Genomic DNA, 21,914 nt, shown 5'->3' with positions numbered 1-21,914 from the left:
AGCTAGATGGCAAGCAACTGATTATAATCACGAGATGTTGAAATGCATTTCAAAAAGTATTTTTAGATGTTTTCGTCCACGTGGGAAATCCTATGCAGATTAAGCCGATGACGTGTGAGTGGGAGGAGCATGCATGATGACAGTCAGTGGATGCAGTAACCAGCATGTTGAGTTCAGCACTCTCTGTTTGAACCCAGAGCGTGTCATTGGGCATCACCACCCACCTGGCTGCCTCCCCCAGTCCCACATCTCAATGATGGAGTGATGGAAAGGTGAAGCCGCCGCCGCTGCCTCCTCCTCTTCCTTCTTTTCTTTATCGTTTGTATCATCTTTCTTTTGGGTGCAATCAGCACAGTCCTCTGTGAAGTGGAGATATTTTAGACATTCAGAAAACTAAAAACCAACGTGAAAAGAATCCAACTTCACAAATATCTAGAAATCCAGTAGATTTAATGGTAAAGTGTTTTTTTTTTACCTGGACTGGTGGACTCTTCCCGATCAAAGACAATTTCTCCATCCTTCACCATCTCGTTCCACATCTCATTCAGTCCTTCAGAAGAGAAGGCTCGCTGTACCAGAGAGGAGATATTATCATAGCTGTATAATCTTTCACAATTAATTATAGACCTAAAGTTTAACACATACATACATATACATATACATATATATATTTATAGACACACACTACGTCTCATATAAAAAAAAAAAAAAAACTGATATCGTTCAGTGCCTGACCATTAGCATCTGTAACATTTCTATTTCTGCCAACTAGTCAGCACATTAAAATGCCACCCTGAGGACTTACTGAAATCCAGAGGCCAGACTCATGTTTCAAATGTTAAAAATTATTTTAGACACCAGACTTCAAACAGCGAAAAGCAGAAAGACTTTCACAACCACCGAGTCGAGCGAGGCTAATAACAACTACAGCATCTTGAGCAATACTCCAGACAAATGTCACAGAGACCCAAACACACGGATACACACAGACAGCATTTTGAGGTGTGGATTTCATAAGTCTTCACTTCCAGGAATCAGTCCTAAATTCATCCAGTGTTTTGAAATGGAATCTGTTGAACAATTATTCACAGCACATGCATGTTCCCTTCAAAACAAGGGGGTTGTTTCTGCAAACAAGATGTCAATAGTTATATTGTGGTAAAAGGAATATCATGGAAACCATAATTAACAGAGAATTGGGCAGTATGGAGAGAAATAAATTGGCTGTGCAATCACTTAAATATAGTAATGTACCAACTGACAGTGCTTAAAAATGTGTCCAAGCACTACTTACTGAAATTATAAATATACATATATTATGCATGTGTACACACAGTGTTCTTTTATAAACAAACAGCAACAGATCTGGTGTTTTCAGGGTCTCAGAAATGCTTAGTTGGAAGTCAATTCTGCTCCTAAAGAACTCCATCCATGCAAACACTGATTTATAATGTGCATTGTGGGAATGCAACCTGCACCAACCATCATCGCACTTAAAAACCGGATGTTGTTGACAAAAGAAAAGATTTAAAGGACTGTGGTTTTGTAATAAAAGCTTGATGGTCTAATATTTCAAAATGAAGAAATGAAGACAGAATTAAACATTAGTTTTGTAATGGAACAGTTGTATGGTTTAAATAAAATTATCATCATTATTATTTTCCTTATTCAGTGAATATTACAATAGTAAAATTTAAGTTTTATTCCGTAACGATCACTAAAAATAATACCATTCATTTATATATTCTAGACATTGAATCACTAAACCTTTGGTCAAATTGTGCAGTGCTAAAAAACAAGTGCAGCTTAATGTGTTTGTGTGTGTGTGTGTGTGTGTGTGTGTGTGTGTGTGTGTGTGTGTGTGTGTGTGTGTGTGTGTGTGTGTGTGTGTATTTTTATCTGAATAATCACAATTTGATTTCACTGATCCATATGACCATACTAAAAACAGGCAACAAAACTTTCAAAACAAAACTGACCAGCAAACACATCTTGCTTCAAGCATTTCAGCCCTTGTTTTGTTAAATAAGTAACTAATCTTTATACTTCTCACAAAAAAGGGACCCAGACAGCTTCTGGCAACCTCATAATAAACATAAAATCAGGCCGCATGAGAAGTTTTCCTGTGGACACCAACAGAAGGCCAGAAAACTAAGAATAAAGAGACTTCAGTTTGCTTTAAGAGCTCTGACAGTAAGGCACATTGACTGAAATGCTGTTACCCCACTGCTAAGGGAACGCTGTTTAAAGATGAACACAATGCAAGCTTTTCAACAGTTTAAGGCCTTAAGCGATACTTTTAATATGATACTGACCAGAAGAAATGATCTATCTTTTGCCACAAAGCATCAATGCTCACCAAGAAACAAGATTCAAAAGATTCCCAGTGTAAAAAAAAATATTCCTGTTTCTGCTGAAGCTGAAGTACCACGCTGCTTGTGTCACTGGACACAGCTATATAGATGAAAATATTGACCAACACTGCAACCAAATAGCTTTCGGATATGGACTATATTTAGCATCAAAGACTATTTACATTTGGACTGATGACCAAATTCCTTCCAAACTTTACCTGCAAATCTATCTTCAGCCATTTGTCATGGAAGCGCAGCTGGGCATCAAGGGAAAAAGATGAAGAAGGCATCCTTCCCTCGGCTGTCCAGGCTGCAGATGCAGCCTTCCCTAAAGAGACACATTGACAGATCAAGCGAGAAGTTAACACGGTGAAGCTCTATTCCCCCCATTTTCTTCATTCCACATTTAGTATAATACTTAGTGTTTAAAATATATCTTAACAAACATCTAATGCACTTCAAAAACAATAAATTAGGTCCAGAAATTAAAGGGAGAGTTCACCACCACACGTCAAAAATGTCCTCTTCCTAAAATTCATATGAATTTCAAGATTTTTTTTATTGATTTCCATCAAATACATTTCTGTACCAAATCTTTTCAAGTCATATGATTATATTTGGGCGATAAAAAAAACTGCTATTTAAGTATTTATTACATTCGAGGAAGAAAACCTCTACAATTTAAGTATTTACTCATTGATAATCTTACCCTCCGGTTTGCTGTTAACCACTGAGATTGAATCAATGAGTCAATGAACTCAAGAAACACCCAGACTGATTCTGTGACTTGGATAAAACAATTCTTGAAATATAAAGCACAAATTTTATTTCCTTGATGAGGTTTGACATGTTTAGTCGTAGCTGATTATCACTGTTCAACACAAAAATTCCCATTTTTTTCTTGAACAAAGTCATATGGTCTTGTAATGACGTAAGGATCTGTAAATATTGGCATAGGTTTATTTGTATTTTTGGGGGGAGAACTGTCCCTTTAAGTACAATCGTAAAACAACCTTGAAAGGTTAAAATGAGTCTTCCACCTCTTTACTCACTTCATAAAATGGATAAATTTGCTAATTCTGGCATACAAGCAATAATATATATAAAAAATAACATTATTCAAAATCATTCAAATAAGATTGTGGTAACGTTACGTTGTTAAAGCATCCACACCTGATCGAACAGAAGAGCATCAGTGAAATTATTTATTAAAACAAACTGGGTGTTGGCTTGGTCATATTCTCCTGTTCATATCTAATCATCGGAGTCCAAATGTAGACGTTAGTAAAGCCTTGTTTGTTTGTTTTTAATCAATAGATGTTGCAGTAATGCTGCAGGTTGCTATCTGTGATCGGTGTGTTGTTGATTGAACTTAGGCTCGTCAGCCGCTAGCAGCTAAAAGACAGGACGTTCCTAAATACTGACAGCGCTTTGACTTACTATTCTTTAACACACCACAGCCTATTAATACCGCAAAATCGCTATCTTTCCTCGTCCTAGAAGTCTTTACAGGATCAATGCATCTTTTACCTGTCTGGATGTCTTATTGAAGCCTTGCTTCTTCGGTCCTACCACCAGCTTTACTGCACTTCAGTGTCGGCCATGTCGTGTGCTGACTGACAGTCTCGGCAGCCAAACAGATGAAAAATAATTAGATGACGTACAACAGCCGGAGGGCGGGACGCCGCGAGGGCCAATCACAGGCTGGGATGTACACACATGGAGCACGACGTGTACTAAAATGAAAATTGATCAAATACTGTAAATTTCGTTTTAACGCAAATACTTTGATATACAAATAAGTATATATTTTTTGGACTTAACCTATATGGGGAGTGGACGCATAATGTATATATAAATATATATATATATATATATATATATATATATATATATATATATATATATATATATATATATATATATATATATATATATATATATATATAGTAACAGTTCTGACTGGCGACTGGTCAGGGTTTTCCTTTTTTAATTACATTATTACGTTTCTTTAAATGATCATGATGTTTGACAAATTAATTCTTAAAAGTTAATTAATTAATATGAGGTCATAAAATAGCTGGAGTACAATTTTAAAAGTATTAGGTAAATACTATTTTTAAAAGTTTTTTTTTTATTTATTTTTTTTTTAGGTGGTAAATTTATAAGGGATTTGAAGATTTTATTTTATTTTTTATTTTTTTGCATATATTTTTAAAATAATTGACCAGAGAGTAAGTGATATTTACCATACATTTCACATTACATTTACCAGAGTTTTAAAGTCAAAGTAAAGTATACTTTACTTTTACTAACCGAAGGTGACGCCATCATTTTATTGTAAATTAGCGTTAATAAAATAAATGTTCCAGTGTCTATTTAATGAAAGTTCTGTCATCATTTACTCAGTCTAGGTCACAAATGTTTTTTTTTCTTTCTTTCTTTCTTTCTTTCTTTTTTTCTTTCCTTTCCACATAAAATAAAATGAGACTGTCATTTGAACTATACGCTATTTTTACTATAAGCATCATCGTGAAACTCAGATAATGCAAGAATACATCATATTTAAATATAATAATTACTCTCTCTCTCTCTCTCTCTCTCATAACCAGTAGAGGTCGCTCGTTTGTCAAGGAACTCCTGGGAATAAACTTCCGGGATCTATCGAACATCGGTTTATGTTTGTGTGTCTTTCTACTAGTCCAGTAACAAAGTCTACAGCATAACAGGTCTACGAGGGCCTCATCAGCACCAGTAAAATCAAAGAGTGATTTAAAGACTGATATTGCCCTTTCATAAAACCACATACATTTATGGACGAGGCTTCATTCCCAGTAGTCGGTGTTGTGATTGCTGTCGTGTCCAGTTTTATCAATGGATCCACGTTTGTACTACAGAAGAAGGGGATACTGCGAGCCCGCAAGTCAGGTATTTCACATAAAAGGACCATTATGCCCATATTTTGTCCGAATGCAAAGTTATATATATATATATATATATATATATATATATATATATATATATATATATATATATATATATATATATATATATATAATTTATTTATAATTAAATAAAAATTATGCTGTATGTTATTATAGGTGGGTCTTACCTGGCTGACTGTGTGTGGTGGTTTGGTACACTTTCAAGTGAGTCTTTCCTCTACTACTACAATAACGACTAAATTGTTAGTAATTGTTGTTTAAAAGTGTGTATTGTTGCCTTATTTATAGTGATCGTCGGACAAATAGGAAATTTTCTTGCATACAATGTTGCCCCCGCAGTTGTGGTCACTCCCCTTGGAGCCCTTGGTGTCTTATTTGGGTGAATTTCTTTGTTATATTTTATTCAAGGCATTTTACTCTAATTTAAATTAATTTGATGCAGTGGTCTGAACAATTTCAAAATAATTATTATAGCAACAACAACAACATTTGAGATTTTTGTCACATTTGCATTAGCATATCAGGGCACCTTTACTGTGGAATGGAATGATTTATGTGATTTTGTTTATTCATTATTAATCAGGGCCGTTCTGGCATCCTGGATTCTTCAGGAACATCTCAATCTCATAGGGAAACTTGGCTGCGCTTTGTGCTGTTGTGGTTCAGTTGTGCTCATCATTCACTCGCCCAAGAGTGAGAATGTCACATCAAGAGCCGAACTGGAGGAGAGACTTATGGACCCAGGTATGGAAAACATGTCTGGTGGAATCGTAATCCATCTGTTCTCAGTGGTAGCCCAGTGGTTAAATGGATGCAAAATCCAAAAGAAGATATTTAAAGAATATTGTTATACCAAACATTTTCAAGTTCACATTGATTATTATTTTATGGACCAAAAATACAATTAAAGTCTGTGGAAAACAAAATTACCAACATTACATTATTTAAAATATCTTATCACGTGCTTTGCTGGAATCACACAGGTTTAAAATGATACAAGTATTTGTAAATCATAATTAAATTTTTTGTTTATATTTTATTATATATATATATATATATTAGCATCTGCAGTTTTCATAAAGTCAAGTAAATGTTTTACAATACAGATTATGTCAAATAAGTTTCACAATAATAGACAGGAAATAATCAATTATGGAAACTCAACTATGGAGACAGTTCAGATTCTGCTGTAAAGCAGCTCTAAATAACAACTGTGTCATTGTTCAGATCAAATCAATAAAAATATAGCAGTAATGATTTGGTATCGCAATGATCCTGAACAAAAGACAACACCGTTAAAGCTCCATTTGTTTTTTTTCTGAAATCTCTTCATAATCATGTGTGGTGGAATATCCTTAACTCACTCTCAGAAATGACCAAACACAAACATTGTCAAGCATCGTTTCTGATCTTTCTATTCATGTTTCAGTGTTCCTGGTCTACATCTCAGTGGTGGTCCTATTACTTATCATACTGATCGGGCGATTTTCTTCAGCTCACGGAAAATCCAACATTATGGTGTACGTGGGCATTTGTTCTCTCCTCGGGAGCTTCACTGTGCCCAGCAGCAAAGGTCTGGGACTGGCTGCTCAGGAGGCCTTCAGTGGAACATCTACAAGTGATAGCAGAGCACTTTACCTCTTCCTGGGGTTGCTGGGAATTCTTTTAGTCAGCATTATGATCCAGTTTACCTTTATCAACAAAGCCTTGGAGTGCTTCAGCTCTAACATGTTTGAGGCCATTTACTATGTGACGTTCACCTCTTGTGTCATTCTGGCTTCTGCTATTCTCTTCAGGGAATGGACAGCACTTGGCATTGTGGACTGTTTTGGTATCCTGTGTGGTTTCATCACAGTATCTGTGGGTGTTGCCTTATTGCGCATCTCTCAAGAAGCTACATTTTCTTGGAGCCAAACCAGAGCTAAAAAGGACTAACTCATGAGTATTTTTTTAACAATAACTGACAATTTCACAAATTTTTTTTGGATATTATGTATTAATATTAATTAACCATTGCAGAGCCAAATAAGGAAGAGGTATATATACTAAATTATATTTAAAAATAATTATTGTATTCTAATAATGTTTTGAATAAGTATTAACTCTGAGAATTTTTTTTTTTGTATAAATGTAAATGGAATAAAGTAGTTAATTGTTTACTATAATTTATATTAACCTCGTTTGTGTGTGTGTGTGCAGCCATGGATAAATTATTTTATTTATATCTTGATATAATAATATATATATTAATCACCTGGTTAATATATAAAAAAGTAGGATTTAAAACCAAGATTACCTAATTATTTTAGCGTTTTTTTTTTATCGATTTGATCGTTTGATACACGATGCGAATGTTTCAGCAGTTTTAGTGTCAAGAGTGATTCCTGGTCACTGCACCGGAGTCCACGTTACCTGTGGACATCTACACCACTAAGTCAGCATAAGCATAAGCACTTTTTAACTGATTTTTTGTAGATGTATTATATATATTACAAAAAAAATCATACTGATGATCAAAATGCACTTACATTCGGTTACAATGTTCAAACGCGTGAAATGAAGATTAACAAAGACGTAAGACGACAAAAGGCCAATCAAAAGAGAGATTCTGCGCGTGCGCGCCTGCTTCCTCGTTCTTATACTGATTCTGACTCATTTCGGCTCTTTCGAACAATTCAGTGATTCTTTGACATCATGTCCCTGGCAACTGGTGTAGCATATGATTCGGTTAATTTAAACATAATTTTGAACCTAAATATAATGTGCATGTACATGAAACAATATGTAATATTCATAAAAAAGTTAACATTTCAAAAATATTTCCAGGTCGTTTTATTGGTTTATTTTTTTAATATTCTGAATGTATCCCATCAGTCAAATCCTCAATTCACTTTGTAATCAGCTCTGATCATTACAAGGTGGACAGCTCCGAAAAAGTTAAGAGAGAAGAGAATCACTCGGACGGATTCAGTCCAATTGAATGAGTATTTTATAATTAATATTTTATTAATTAATTTACATTCATCGTATTAAAGTAAGTCCTCAAAGGCCTATTTTCATTGTCAAAACTCTTATAGTAAACGTGATACGTTTTTAATTTATTTTGTTAAACGAACCAGTTTATTGTTTCGAGATATATTTTTATTATATATTTTTACCTTGACAATAAAAAAAAGGATTTATAAAGTATATGTAAGAATTGTTCAGACTGTTTGGTGAGCCGATTGATTCATTTAAAAGATTTGAATCAAAATAACGAATCTTTCACGAATCGGACATCGCTACAGTGTACTTTGGTGGACGTACATGGGTTCGCGTCTACATCGCATCTGAATTTCATGGTCGCGAGAAAATATGAAAGTTCAAACCGTGAAATCTATGTGACCGGACATGATGTCGAGCTGATCACAGCAATACAACTAACGTTAGGTACTGTGAACGACTTCCTAACCTCCGTCAGCCACGCGTATGTTTGCTGTGAATTATGGAGCTAATTGGCTAGGCTATCCGGCTGGGTTTGGCTGTATGAATAAGGTAATTGTCATCATGTCAAGAATATGTCGCGACAACCAAACGTTGACTCCTATTAGATAACTTGTTTATGCTCGAGTAAAATGGACATGGGATGTTGTTCTTAATTATACTGTAAAGTTTGCTGGATCAGCTGTATTCTCGTGTCTCGCTTCTTAAAGTGCTAGTTCACCCAAAATAATAATTCTGTCATTATTCACTCGCACTTACGTTGAGCCAAACCTAAATGCTTAACTTCCGTGAACACGCACACAGAGATGCACAATGACAATCTCAGTCACCACCGTTCAAATTCGTTGTACGGATTAGACAAAAGTCATGGAGGTTTTGAACAAAGTGAGCCTTTGTCAGTAGGTCGAACCCTATTTATATATGCTGATAATATTTTCCTCGTCATCATACGTAACTAGTAGGACTTAGAGCCAGAGTGTTTAATGGTGTCATTTCCTGTAGTGCTGATGTCACTTATTGTGCATCACACATGCATTATCATTCTTCATTCTCCCTCAGAGCAGTGTGTGTTGTCATGAATCATGTAACCTCAGATCGTTTGAGCTGCAATGTGTGTAGTGTTTCTCATGAAAATGGTATGATAACTTTATCTTAACTTGGAACTCACTGGCAATTAATTTCAAGATTATAATTTGTATTTTTCTCTCTTGCCAGGTTTTGCAGTTGGCCGAGACTGTTCCTCTGGAATCAATCTTCGTTGCGTATATGTCAATGTGACGAGAGGAAACTCTAGTGACGGCATTATGGGTCAAGACCGAGGAAAGTACGATTTCTATATAGGCCTCGCTTTGGCTATAAGTTCCAGTATATTTATTGGCGGTAGTTTCATCTTAAAGAAGAAGGGACTCCTTCGACTGGCCAGAAAGGGCTCTATGCGGGCAGGTATGTTACTTTTTGTAAGCTTTTGATCTTGTGGTGTCTGAAAAACATATACCGCTGTGTCAGAGATGTTTAACTGGTATGGGTGGGAAAATGATTGAGATGTTTTGTTCAGACACACCTGTTCTGTATCCGTCATTGTTTAAACTCAAAGGTGCAGCACTGTACAGATTCCTTGCTGCACACTTTTTATTAATCATTAATTCTGTTACCATGTCACTGACTTCTCCAGACTAAGATATTTAACCCCGTATGAACTTGTGTCATTTAAAATAAGTTTTACTGTTAAAAAAGAAAACTATAACTAACTGCTTTTTGCTTGAATAAAGTGAGAAGTCAGTTTTATTCATTCCAGTTTTGTGATGGCATTATTTGATTGTAAAACAAGCAACAAGGCTTTTTAAGCCTTTTTGAATAATTTAAATCTTTCAATTTGATTTCAGTTATTTTGCTAATAAGTATTTATAAATGAAAATAAAAAATGTGTGTTGTAGTTGGCTTTTAAATTGTTAACAATTTTCTTGGATGTATAGAAAATGGCCTATCGTGGAATACATATTTAGTGCATAGACTAAGTTATTATGTGTAATGATATTTTGTTTTCATATAAAAATTAAATTCTCTTTCAGTTAACCAGGTTTTTAAATAACCCCGTTTTTCATTTGAATAAATATTTCATCTCTTAAAGATAATATAGTTGATTTTGTTGTAAACTTACACTACCATTCCGAAGTTTACCGTCACTTTAAAAAAAAAAAGAAATTAATAGTTTTATTCAGTAAGAATGCATTAAATTGATAAAGATTGACAGTGCAGACTTTAAATGTTACAAAATATTTCTAGTTGAAAAAAGTGATAAATATTTAAAAAAAAATCCTGAAAAAATTATCACAAATGTTTTTCAGCATTGATAATAATGATTAATGATGATAATGCGTATCAGGCTATTAGAATGGTTTCTGAAGAATCATGTGACACTGAAGATGCTGAAAATTCAGCTTTGCCATCAGGGAATAAATTATATTTTAAAATGTATATATATTTTTTTTGAAAAGTTATTTTTATTTGTTCAAATGTTTCACAGTATTACCATATTACTGTGTTTTTGATCAATTAATTTCAGCCTTTGCGAGTGTAAGAAAATGTAGAGTGTATTTCATAATGTGGCCTGTAGAGCTTAAGGAAAATACTAATCCTCTGTTTAGCACTGATTTACCTTTTAAACTTGTTGCAGCCATTTAGTTATTTAACTGTTGACATTTACAATAATTTCTGAGAGATTATAATGTTTGTACCAAGTAGTCATCAATGAGTTCTTCAATGGCTGATGCAGATGTTGACATGTAGAGAGCAGGGTGGCCGATACCTGATAGGCAGTGCAATTTAATTTTTGCTAAAATGTCATGCACAATATTGCTGACAGTAAATATATTGTTGAATAATGTTGAAACATGAATCATTCTGCTTTCCAGGCCAAGGAGGTCATGCATACTTAAAAGAATGGCTTTGGTGGGCTGGCTTGTTATCAAGTGAGTGACATAGATTAACCAACTAAGTTTCATCTTAAAGACGTTCATGTACAATATACATTTATCATGTTTGTGGCTCAGCTTCTTGGAAGTAACTACTTGGATTCTTTCTGCTTTGACAGTGGGGGCCGGCGAAGCTGCCAATTTCGCTGCATACGCCTTTGCTCCCGCCACCCTCGTCACTCCTCTTGGGGCTCTCAGTGTGCTGGTCAGGTCTGTAAACCTTTGGGGAATTTCTCAGAATGATAAAAACCTGTTTATTGTTAATGTGCAAATCAGTTTTAATGATACAGGAGGTGGATAGTATTATAGGAATGCAGTGTTTCGTGGGAGGATGTTACTGTCTTGGACTTTTATGTTGATCGTAGGCTATTTTCAACATTTAGAGGGGTTTGTCTGTGATTTTATTTTATTGCTGCCTGTTTTTATCTCCCACCACCCCTGTAAATATCCCTGGCATTTTATTTTTTTGGACAAAACAAGCACATTTCTGAGTTTACAAGAAAAAAAACTGATTCAAAATTAACCATTTAAATCCTTTTTGGCCTCTACAGAACACCATACTGTAACTGTTGCACTTCGCATATATACACATTTGCAGGCATATTTATGATTGAATTGCTGGTATTTACAAGAACTGCTCCACCACAGTGAGTGGGAGCTGTTAAAGGTGCTGTATGTAGGATTGACACCGAGTGGTTGAACTAGGTATTGCAGTCCAAATTCAAAATATTGAAGATGGGTTCTTTTCACCCGGCCCCTCCTCTTCAAACCTGATGAACACGCAAGTTTTCAGAATGATAAAACCAACAGGAACGACTAAGTCTCAGCCTCCGACGTCATGCCCATGGACTATTGGCTAAACGTCTGATGCAGATGGGACACAAAAGTGGAAACACTTCAACAGTGGCAAATTCGTCATCGGATTCATTGAATTCTGCAGGATTTCCGCGAGATGTGTGTCGTGTTCTTTAAGGTAATAAATATTAGCCTGAATGCACTGTAAGTCGCTTTGGATAAAAGCGTCTACTAAATGCATAAATATAATTTAACATTCTGCCTGGAAACAAAGATGCTGCCAAACCCCCTCATGAAAGAAAAAAGCCATAGTGTTTACAACTGTGACTAGGGCTGGGCGACATATCTAACGATATGATCATGCGCATCTAATCAGTAAAGCTGCTTCCGTGATGAATCCGCAGATGAATCGCCTTCGATAATGAACGCGATATTGCGTAGCTTGTCAGTGATCTATGGCTCTGTCTATTAAATGCCACTCCAATTATAAGCAGGTGATGGCGATTTTAGCGGTGATCACGGAAGCAGCTTTACTGATTAGATGCACATGATCATATCGTTAGATATATCGCCCAGCCCTAACTGTGACAACGATCGCTTATCAGGATCAACTAAACGCTGGGTTTTCAAAAGTATGTGAAATATTTAAAGTTTGCGGCATGTAATCTTTAAAATACTTCAGAGAGTTTTACACACTGGTCTGTTATTGTGGCGACATTTGCATGCCCTGAAACGTGCTGCTAAACAAAACAAACTGTGACTGGTTGTTGGACATGTCGGTCAAACGGCCTCATGGGTGGGCCTTGGCCAAAGAAAGCTGCCATGAATTCCAGACCTTCAGTCTGAAGGTCTTGCTATGTGAGACTAGCCATGAGTGCACTTGACGATGAATGAAATTAAACATGCTGTGTTTTCCGCCAACTGGCAACCCTGGGTGCTGAAATCCAATTGCCATAACTCGCAATGGGTGGGTTCCACAAAGCAAAACAGAGACTGACATTCTGGCCCAGAACGCACATTCTCAAAGGAGAATAACTGACTGTAGTAGCATTGTTTTTCAGATAAACAAGTATGTTAACTTGACATGTTTCTTAAAAATCTGCAAACGTATTATGGTATTTTTATGCTTAAGTCAAAAACTTACATACAGCATCTTTTAAGAACAGAAATAAGAAGACGTATACATTTTAAATGAGTCATTATTATGACAGCAACAGATATGCAATACAATTGTAAAATATTTCTCATATAAAGTTATATACATAACCATATCATATAATTACATACAACTATAGCTCATCTAGTTTCCCATTTATAAACAGGAGATTGAAATAATCAAATAATAAACAGTATATTAATAAATATGCTTGTAATAATAAGAATAAATTAACTATTATTTTAGAATATATATTACTTATGGGTGAGTAAATTAAGGCAATGTTTATTTTTGGGTGACCTATACGTTGAAAGTTGGTCAAGTTTTATGCATGCCTGTTTTTGCAGTGCGGTACTGTCCTCGTACTTCCTGACAGAGAGGCTGAACCTGCATGGGAAGCTTGGCTGTCTGCTCAGTATCCTGGGCTCCACTACCATGGTGATACATGCGCCTAAAGAGGAGGAGATCGACAGCCTGGAAGACATGTCCAAAAAACTGGTTGATCCAGGTAAACCACAACATGTAAAGACAATAAAGGCCCTCCTGGAATGTGTATAACTTGTTTTTGCTCAGCAATGTTGCGGAGTAATTCCACTATTCAAACATGCATTATTGTGGTATGTAAAATCACTTTTTGATCAACATAATGAATCCATGCAGAATATATGTATTAATTTATTTTTACTGACCACACATTTTGAACGGTTGTATACATAAATATTTATACTGATACTAAAATAATTTTTTTTAAGGAATAAATCAGACTCCTTTATATAACTAATCATTTGTTTTTGGTCTCCAGGCTTCGTGGTCTTTGCGACAGCTGTCATCATCATAGCACTCATCTTCATCTTCGTTGTAGGCCCACGCCACGGGCAGACTAACATCCTGGTCTACATCACCATCTGCTCAGTGATTGGTGCTCTGTCCGTCTCCTGTGTGAAGGGATTGGGCATCACCATTAAGGAGGCCATCGCTGGGAAGCCAGTGATGCGAAAACCTTTGGCCTGGCTGCTGCTGCTGAGCCTGATAACTTGTGTTAGCACACAGATCAACTACCTGAACAAAGCACTGGACATCTTTAACACATCCCTGGTGACACCCATCTATTATGTGTTCTTCACCACCTCAGTGCTCTCCTGCTCAGCAATATTGTTCAAAGAATGGGAACACATGGGCACCGATGACATCATTGGCACACTGAGCGGCTTCCTTACGATTATCGTGGGCATCTTCCTGCTGCACGCCTTTAAGGACGTTAGCATTAGCTTGGCATCACTGGCTGTGTCCATCAGGAAGGACGAGAGGAATGGCCCTGTATTAAACGGCATGGCAGCTAACAACCACTCCAGTTATGAGCTGCTACATAATGACATCACGGAGGACTTTGAAGACAGAGAGGTAGGGTTGCCTTTCGACAGTGTCTCCAGAAGAAACGGCACTATGACAGTTTCTTCGGTTCAGTGAGGAACCAGTATGCAACAGTTCGTCTATGAAAATCTTTTGGCTGCTCTATGGAAAATTAGCATTTTTCTTTCCTTTTCAGTGAGGAGATAAACCTAAGACAATCAACTATAAACACGCAAAAAATACAAAAAAGATGGACCAATCGATTGTACTAAGGGTTTCATTTAACTCATTTTTGTTTTGTTTGTTTGCAACTAGACTACATTGTAAGCTTAAATCTCATTCCTCATGTAGCACTGTAAATACACAACTGTACATTTTTAAGAGACTTTTGTTATATTTTATGTACACCTGTATTTACATGCACTGAGTTTCTTTCTACAAAATCGGTAGTTGTTGACTTTGTATTAAAGACATCCAAAGTGAAATTATGAGAAGACCCTCTCAGTTCATGAGCAGTGTTGTGATTACGAATCCAAATCCTCCAGACATATCATATATTAACTTAAACATGGATCAACGTAACAAAACAAATGAAAATGTACTCGGGAAAATGTGAGCTCCTGAACAAATATACATTTACTGTATTGCAATCAGGGATCCCGAAAGCTGTTAATTTTGAGATCAGGTACAAATATGACAGAAAAATAAAGGCTCATATGCACAATTGATCATTAAAAGATTGCAATCTCTTAAAATACACACAAATATGTTCTTAAATGATGATTCCGCAATGACTATTAAACCTCTGAAATTACAATCACATCGGAATATTTAAATTTGCTTTCGCGCATCTGCCGATTTAGACTTTTGGAGCCCTCATATTGATCAAACAATGACCATTTTTATTTTGTAAACTAGTCCTTTAAACCGTTTGATGTGAAAAAAAAAAAAAAAGGCAACCAGGGTTTGATACATATTTATTGAATTAAAATCTGATTACATAATTCAAATAAAAAAAAAGGTATGTTTATTGAGAGTAAGGACTTGGTTATGCTTAAAGTTTTATTCAGGATAACAGAAGGAAAAAGATCTTGCATATAATCATTCAAAAACACCACACAGAAATATACCGCTGGTCTCTCACCACAGCAAAAGCTTAAATAATCAGTTGATAAAACCCACTTGGCCATTTTCCAACCCTTTCCCACTGCTCTCCCCAAATATAAAACATGATAATGAGTAGTGCTGTGCTATCATTAACATAAAAGATAATAGTCATTTATCTATAATAAGGCACGAGTGTGTGTACAATATAAAATCATCCTGCCATACACTAGTAAAACTGAGCCGTGTTTGTCTACATCATATTAAAACACATTTTGGCCTAATTGACCAAAGCCTGAGACACGTGCAAAACCAATAATGGTACAACTGATCAGTGCTTACCAAACACTCAACTAATCAAAAGGCAACTTACTGGCTCTGTGAACACTAGGCTGATGTAAGAAAGGCGTCTCTAAGTAGAATGTGACAGTGAAACTGGTCCTAAACATGAGGCTAAACTTAATGCTAAATATGTTCCCCTCTTACCATCTTGTCCACTTCTAATTGGAGCAAATGTATGTCAATCTCAGTTACTGGCCAAAGACTGATGGATTGGAGGCTGAAAACAACGGACATGTTCTACTGGCATGTTCTCTCCATCCCCAGACTTCAGGTACTTGTTCAAAATGGTGAAGATTTCATCATTTAGAACCTGGAACTTGCGAATTCGTTCAACCATTTTCTTTAGAGGCTAAAGTGGGAGGGACAAAAAAAGATGGTTTAGTTGATGTCTTGACTGCAGAAGTTAAATAAAACATAGATTAAACTCATTAAGGAAAGACTTACCACACTCTTGATGATCTCATCTTTGCCATCATGTTTCTGCACTTTAAGGAGATGGTAGCTGAAGTCCAGGATGTCAAAGCGTCTGTGCTGTCCAAGCAAGGTGATAATCATGCAACCGGCCCAGTGCAGACCATCTCCAAAACATTGTCTAGAAGATGATCGATATGCTTTAAAAAGCACAAATATCCTAATCTTACTGTAAACAGCCATTCTACATGACAAGAAAAACAGGTGATCAGTTTGCACTCACTCAACAGTGAACTCGTGTGCTCCCACCGGAATGCAGTACACAAACTGCATGGCGCTCCACAACCTGTGGAACTCCACGCATTCGTCCACGTGCATCACGCCGTTGCTGGGTAATGGGCCGCGCCACATTGGGTCATCCAGATAACCGCGGACACGAGTCAAAATGACCTCGAATATGGAGAGACCACAGCAAAGGCGCTCTTTAGTCAGCAGGTCACCCTCACGGGCGATGGCAATTTGCTGATGAGAGATTGTACAGGGTATTGATTAAAATCACTCAAGTATGCATTCAACAGAGATTATGGTATTTATTCTGTCAAGGCAGATGATTTGTCCTTCAAAGCATATGAAAAGTAATTCAGCCCACTTAGGTGGTATTGTGACAATTCTGACAATGAATTATAACACTGGCATAAAATTGACTTTTTGTCTCACAATGGACTCAATTAGGAAGACTTTCTATGTCAATTATGGCATGCCTAATTGGGACTTTTCACCTTATAATTACGACATGAAAAGTTGGAATTGAGAGTCATGACTATTGACTTTTCTAAAAAAGCATGATAATTTCAACTTGTCATAGTTAAGATCTTATCCAAGAGTTGTTACGGATTACCTTTGTAGATATTTCACACAAAGTAACCTCACCAAATCGCAATCTCACCAAGATGAATACACATTTCTTTAAGTAAATTTTAGAAATCACCATTTGCATTTTAAATCTGCCCATTACCACTGACACAAATGAATGTGGAAGTCTCAGGGATGAGATCAAACCAGTAGTACTGTTGTCACGGTACCAAAATTTCAGTATTCGGTACTGATACCAGTGAAAATCCACGGTTCTCGGTACCAATTTCGGTACCAAAGCAAAACACAAAAATATGCTAATTAAAAAAAAATATCACTAAAAATGAAACCAACGCCATTCTTATACTTATTTACAATTGTGTTTAAAGTTTTTATACAAGTTATATAATTATGAAAAACAGTAAACAAATTTCACCCAAAATTAATTTGTCTTTTAATTAATGAAATTTAAACATTTTATTTTTGCTACATAAAGGGGATTTGCTATTAAAATTAAAACTGGAATAAATATTTTGTGATTTATTTAAAAAGTTTTATACATTTTTTTCAACAGTAGTAGCAGTCTCACATACATTCTACTAAATAATAGTAATATTTCTAGCACAATGCCTTTATGTAAAAATTCACTTAATTTGATGGGTTGCTGTGAATACCTTTAAATTGACACTGGTTTTACGCAAATGAAACGGTAAAATGATTGTGAAGTGACTCAGAACAGTTTGAGTTTGCGGAAATCATAGCGCTGTATGCGTCAAGAACCGGGTTAACCGGGTACTCTGTACCACCGGTACTTAAAGAAACCTGGTACTGTGACATTTTCAATATTTTAGTACTGACTTAGTACCGAAGTACCGGGTCTTTTGACAACACTAACCAGCAGTAAGGTATGAAATCTGAGATGCTAATGACCATATCAACAGCTAATTATGTTTACTGGAGGCAGTAAAGCAGCAGAGCTCGACTAAAGCGGCTGTCGGAGCAGTGATGTTTCACCCACCTGAGGAGTTCCCAGACGCTCAATTAGAGGCACCATATGCAGTGCAGTGTATTTGGCCTCCAAACGCTTCATCTTCGCATCCAGACGCTCACCTTCTGCTCAAGTGTGGGTTGTAAAAGGATTATTGGATATGTATGAGGAACTGCTCAAATAAAGCATGTTAAAAATACAGCATACAGTATCCTCAGCAAACATACATAAGCATGAGCTTACCTTTAACGTGAACTCTTGGCAAGATGTTCTGGAATGGTGCCGCATGCAACAAGTCACACACCTCCTCTTGAGACTGCAGGAAAGAAAAAACGCATTTCTCAAGTTGAAACAATCGTATGTGGGCAAAGAGAGGGAAGTATGGGTACAAATCGTGAGTTAAATCTGAGACAACATTGCCGCTTTGACATTATTGTACATGCATAATCAAAGAAGGTTAATGCATTGTTTTAATCAGCTCAACTAATGAAGCACAGAAGCTATTAGTGACCTGCTTAATGTATTTAATTTAATATTAAATACATGTAGATAAATATTTTATTTAACTGTTTAGCTGAATATCTTTTCAAACTACAGCTTGCAGAAACTGGCATGATTTATTCATACTGTGGCACATACTGGAGAAAAGGATTTCTTTTGTAGCACAGGAGGGTGAAAAAACAAAACAAAAACAAAAAAACAGAAATGGCAAATGTCATGTCAAAATGGTGAGTTAAAACATGTCTGATGAAGCCTTTGAGAAATCCTTGGAACAGATTTCTAGTAACCAGGTACTGTTCCAGCAGATGGAGCCATGCAGTCACATCCAACACTGACATGAGCGATTACAGATGAGGCTGTTGACATTTCAATTCAAATGCAGACAATTACAGCCGACTGCCTTGATTGCATCGACCTTGCCATCAGGCAGAGCAGGTACTTTCACACAGGCTAAGAGGTTTTCTCTAGCAAGATTTTTTGGCTCTATTTTAGCAGACAACCCTTGATTGTTGATGTTTAAATGTGGAAGACAGCATCTCCCTGGGTAACGTTCATAATCGTGACTAATGGTTGGCAATTAAACAGGAGTTTATCACATCTGTGAAGAGTCTCTTGAGTGTCTGGATGAATGTCAGATATTCTCAACCATTCTGCAGTGATGTTCCATCCATGCAGCTTATTGTTTTGTTTTAATGTTTTATCATAAATTGTGTGAATGAACTCAATGAATTGAACTGATAGATATATATATATATATATATATATATATATATATATATATATATATATATATATATAAAATAAATGTAAAATAAAAATCACTGTATGGTGTGTGTTATTTTGCATTTTTTTTTAATTAATTTATTTCAATGTGAACAGTCCTGTTTCAAAAGCGCAGTCTGTAAAAGAGCTGGTGGTTGCAAAATGTGGCTGATGTCAGTCTTTAGACTGTGATTTACTGCTAATGGCAAGCTTTGCTTTGGATTTATTTGTGCCTTAAAGTGGATAAACTCATTAACAAATTACAAATCAAACCAATCACATTAAGAGCTGTGGAAACGACAACGAAAGTTTGCCAAACAACTGAATGGCCTGTCTTTGGGTGGACAAACATTTCTTCGAATGACTGATAATACAAAAAGAAAAGGTGTCAAAGTATGTGGTCATTCATCACGTTTGATTAAAGTGATTTGTTACCATTCAGACTTTAAAAAGAACAGAAAAATGAGAAGCAAAGAAGACTACATTGTTAGTGCCAAGTAACAAAATACAGCTCTATACAGAAAATATGCACATAATGGCTTTAGGGGCTGGTTAAAAAATAAATATATAATACATTTTTGCAGTTGATCTGCATCTTAAAAGGGCTTAAATCTGACATGGAGAAACTGACAGTGCTGACACATGCAACACAACTACAGATGTGTTCCCATGACAACAGTGTGTCAGAGTCAGACATCCTAAACTCTGAACAGCTGGCAGACTAAATAATGGAAGTGTACTCTATACAAAATATACATTCACATAAGATACATATGTAAGATTCATATATATCTGAATGTATGTGTGTAACTGTTTGTGTGAAAGTGTTTAAATCATTTAAGCTCATTAATAACCATATGTGCTGATTAATCTAAATCACATCAGTTTGAGCTGAGAAATTCCCCTCCAAAAGATAGTCACTATTGTGTTAAATACACAGTCAGTCATTGCCCTGCATCATGTTCGTCAACAGCTGCATGCAATTTAAGATGATATACAGGTCTGCGTTACATATGTTAATGATTTTTTTTCATAATTAAATCTCACCTAATTAATGTACTATGGTCTGTCCTGCCATGGAGTCATGAATAATTAATATGTTTAAACATGAATAGATTCATGACTGAAGACTTATGCATCAGTGAAGTCAGGCATCTTGTGTGTCACTTGTCGCAGCACAAAACGAGAGAATATGAAAGATGCCAAGTTAATTAGTAAAGCTCGCTACCACATTCTTCCAAAATATTTCAAAACCACATAATATACAAAAGATGATGTTTTTTGGTGATGGCATTGACCACCTGCTTAGTTTAAGTACTGAAAGTGGTTAAAAAAAAAAAAAACTTACAAAAAAAACTGATACTCTTACGTGAGCTGGGATTTCTTCTTTAAAGAAAAGATTATAGCAAGTGGCAACATTTGTTAAGGTTTAGTGATGCAGTGAGAACTTTCTGCATTACAGTGTGAATGCTCAGTGGTCATACCAAGCTCTGTTCACTCAGAAGGCAGAACAGCAAAGCATTTCCAACTTCCCTCAGGCTCTGGAAGCACACGGTCTTCAGCTCAGCATACTCCACAATGTCCTTCAACTGGTGGTGGAAGAACTCCAGAATACCTGCATCCGGGAGACACAATCATACTTTCACTGTAATGACAGCCTCATTTTGGTTGTTTTAGGAAATAAAGAAGTATAAATATTTGCACAGTGACGAACATAAACAGATCCTTTTCCTGTATCAACATCCCCTAATAATTAATGCCTAAAATTCAGGATGTCTATTTGATATTAATATTTTTCCAGCCCCTAAAACTAACCTTGACTTGACCAGTGCAGGGTTTCTGCAGTTTTTATGAAGGTAAATGCATGATTTTAAGACTTTAAGATTATTTAAGAAAAATTTAATTTTAATTTTAATAATTTTCAAAGGAATAAATTCAAGGGAATATCAATATGTACTCTGAACCTTCTGATCACACTGCAAAAAAAATTATGTTCTTCCTCAATAATTGTCTTGTTTTCCAGTGCAAATGTGTAGATTCTTAAATCAAGATATAATAATTTGGGAAGCAAAATGTCAAGATGAGAAGTTAATCAAAATCAAGAGAGTTTGAATCAAATCATTTCAAATATCTGCCAATGGTCTCAGAAAACAACTTAATTCAAAGAGAAAATAAGTTTTCAAACCTCAATGACATATTCATTCTTGCTTAAAGCATAAACTCGCTTCATTTTTCTTGTATTAAGGGTCATTAGATTTCAGTTGGAAAACATGGTTATATCTTATATTAACAGGCTTTAAAATTTCTAAAGAACAGTAGGAATCTACAGTCACTGACTGTTCTCAAGTTTATTCTCTTTTGTTATTACGGTTACATCCAAGAATAAGTAATGCTCTTACA

The 21,914-nt window shown here is 35.8% G+C and overlaps 3 protein-coding genes across 9 annotated transcripts in view; 1 reads left to right on the top strand and 2 right to left on the bottom strand.

Moving 5' to 3' along the window:
* Window positions 1-3,983, bottom strand: part of LOC128015711 (E3 ubiquitin-protein ligase HERC2) — a 46,086-nt gene extending 42,103 nt beyond the window's left edge. Inside the window, exons 1-4 of the mRNA XM_052599777.1 lie at window positions 3,885-3,983; window positions 2,573-2,682; window positions 476-569; window positions 225-359 (exon numbers count right to left, since the gene is read on the bottom strand). Coding sequence (XP_052455737.1) covers window positions 225-359; window positions 476-569; window positions 2,573-2,644 — 301 coding nt within the window. The 5' untranslated portion in view covers window positions 2,645-2,682; window positions 3,885-3,983. The remainder of the gene's footprint in view (window positions 1-224; window positions 360-475; window positions 570-2,572; window positions 2,683-3,884) is intronic.
* A 1,005-nt stretch (window positions 3,984-4,988) lies between these two features.
* Window positions 4,989-15,042, top strand: LOC128015710 (magnesium transporter NIPA2). Of its 6 annotated transcripts, XM_052599770.1 has the most exons (9): window positions 4,992-5,282; window positions 5,456-5,503; window positions 5,588-5,678; window positions 5,883-6,043; window positions 9,497-9,724; window positions 11,194-11,250; window positions 11,373-11,463; window positions 13,552-13,712; window positions 14,007-15,042. In XM_052599770.1, exons 1-9 carry the CDS (start codon window positions 5,168-5,170, stop codon window positions 14,669-14,671), a joined length of 1,617 nt encoding a protein of 538 aa, XP_052455730.1. In that variant the 5' UTR covers window positions 4,992-5,167; the 3' UTR covers window positions 14,672-15,042. The 6 variants fall into 6 exon arrangements, with proteins under 6 accessions (XP_052455736.1, XP_052455730.1, XP_052455734.1 ...); XM_052599774.1 differs by lacking the exons at window positions 4,992-5,282; window positions 5,588-5,678; XM_052599773.1 differs by lacking the exons at window positions 4,992-5,282; window positions 5,456-5,503; window positions 5,588-5,678; window positions 5,883-6,043 and adding an exon at window positions 8,553-8,728.
* Window positions 15,043-15,514: 472 nt separating this feature from the next.
* Window positions 15,515-21,914, bottom strand: part of LOC128015706 (cytoplasmic FMR1-interacting protein 1 homolog) — a 38,513-nt gene continuing 32,113 nt past the window's right edge. For both annotated transcript variants that reach the window (XM_052599765.1, XM_052599764.1), the window contains exons 26-31: window positions 20,999-21,129; window positions 18,495-18,567; window positions 18,282-18,376; window positions 16,695-16,933; window positions 16,445-16,592; window positions 15,515-16,349 (exon numbers count right to left, since the gene is read on the bottom strand). In XM_052599765.1, coding sequence (XP_052455725.1) covers window positions 16,185-16,349; window positions 16,445-16,592; window positions 16,695-16,933; window positions 18,282-18,376; window positions 18,495-18,567; window positions 20,999-21,129 — 851 coding nt within the window. In that variant the 3' untranslated portion in view covers window positions 15,515-16,184. The remainder of the gene's footprint in view (window positions 16,350-16,444; window positions 16,593-16,694; window positions 16,934-18,281; window positions 18,377-18,494; window positions 18,568-20,998; window positions 21,130-21,914) is intronic.

This window comes from Carassius gibelio, chromosome A6 (genome assembly GCF_023724105.1).
Source record: "Carassius gibelio isolate Cgi1373 ecotype wild population from Czech Republic chromosome A6, carGib1.2-hapl.c, whole genome shotgun sequence".
NCBI classification, from domain to species: Eukaryota; Metazoa; Chordata; class Actinopteri; order Cypriniformes; family Cyprinidae; genus Carassius; species Carassius gibelio.
Note: the sequence above shows the minus strand (reverse complement) of the source record. Positions and strands in the feature narration are given on the sequence as shown.

Bases quoted from the DNA above. Each gene is read 5' to 3' on its own strand.
- LOC128015710 (XM_052599770.1), top strand. From the start codon at position 5,168: ATGGACGAGGCTTCATTCCCAGTAGTCGGTGTTGTGATTGCTGTCGTG. The intron at 5,504-5,587 runs GTGAGTCTTTCC...CCTTATTTATAG, and splicing joins GTGGTTTGGTACACTTTCAA to TGATCGTCGGACAAATAGGA. The intron at 11,251-11,372 runs GTGAGTGACATA...CTGCTTTGACAG, and splicing joins GTGGGCTGGCTTGTTATCAA to TGGGGGCCGGCGAAGCTGCC.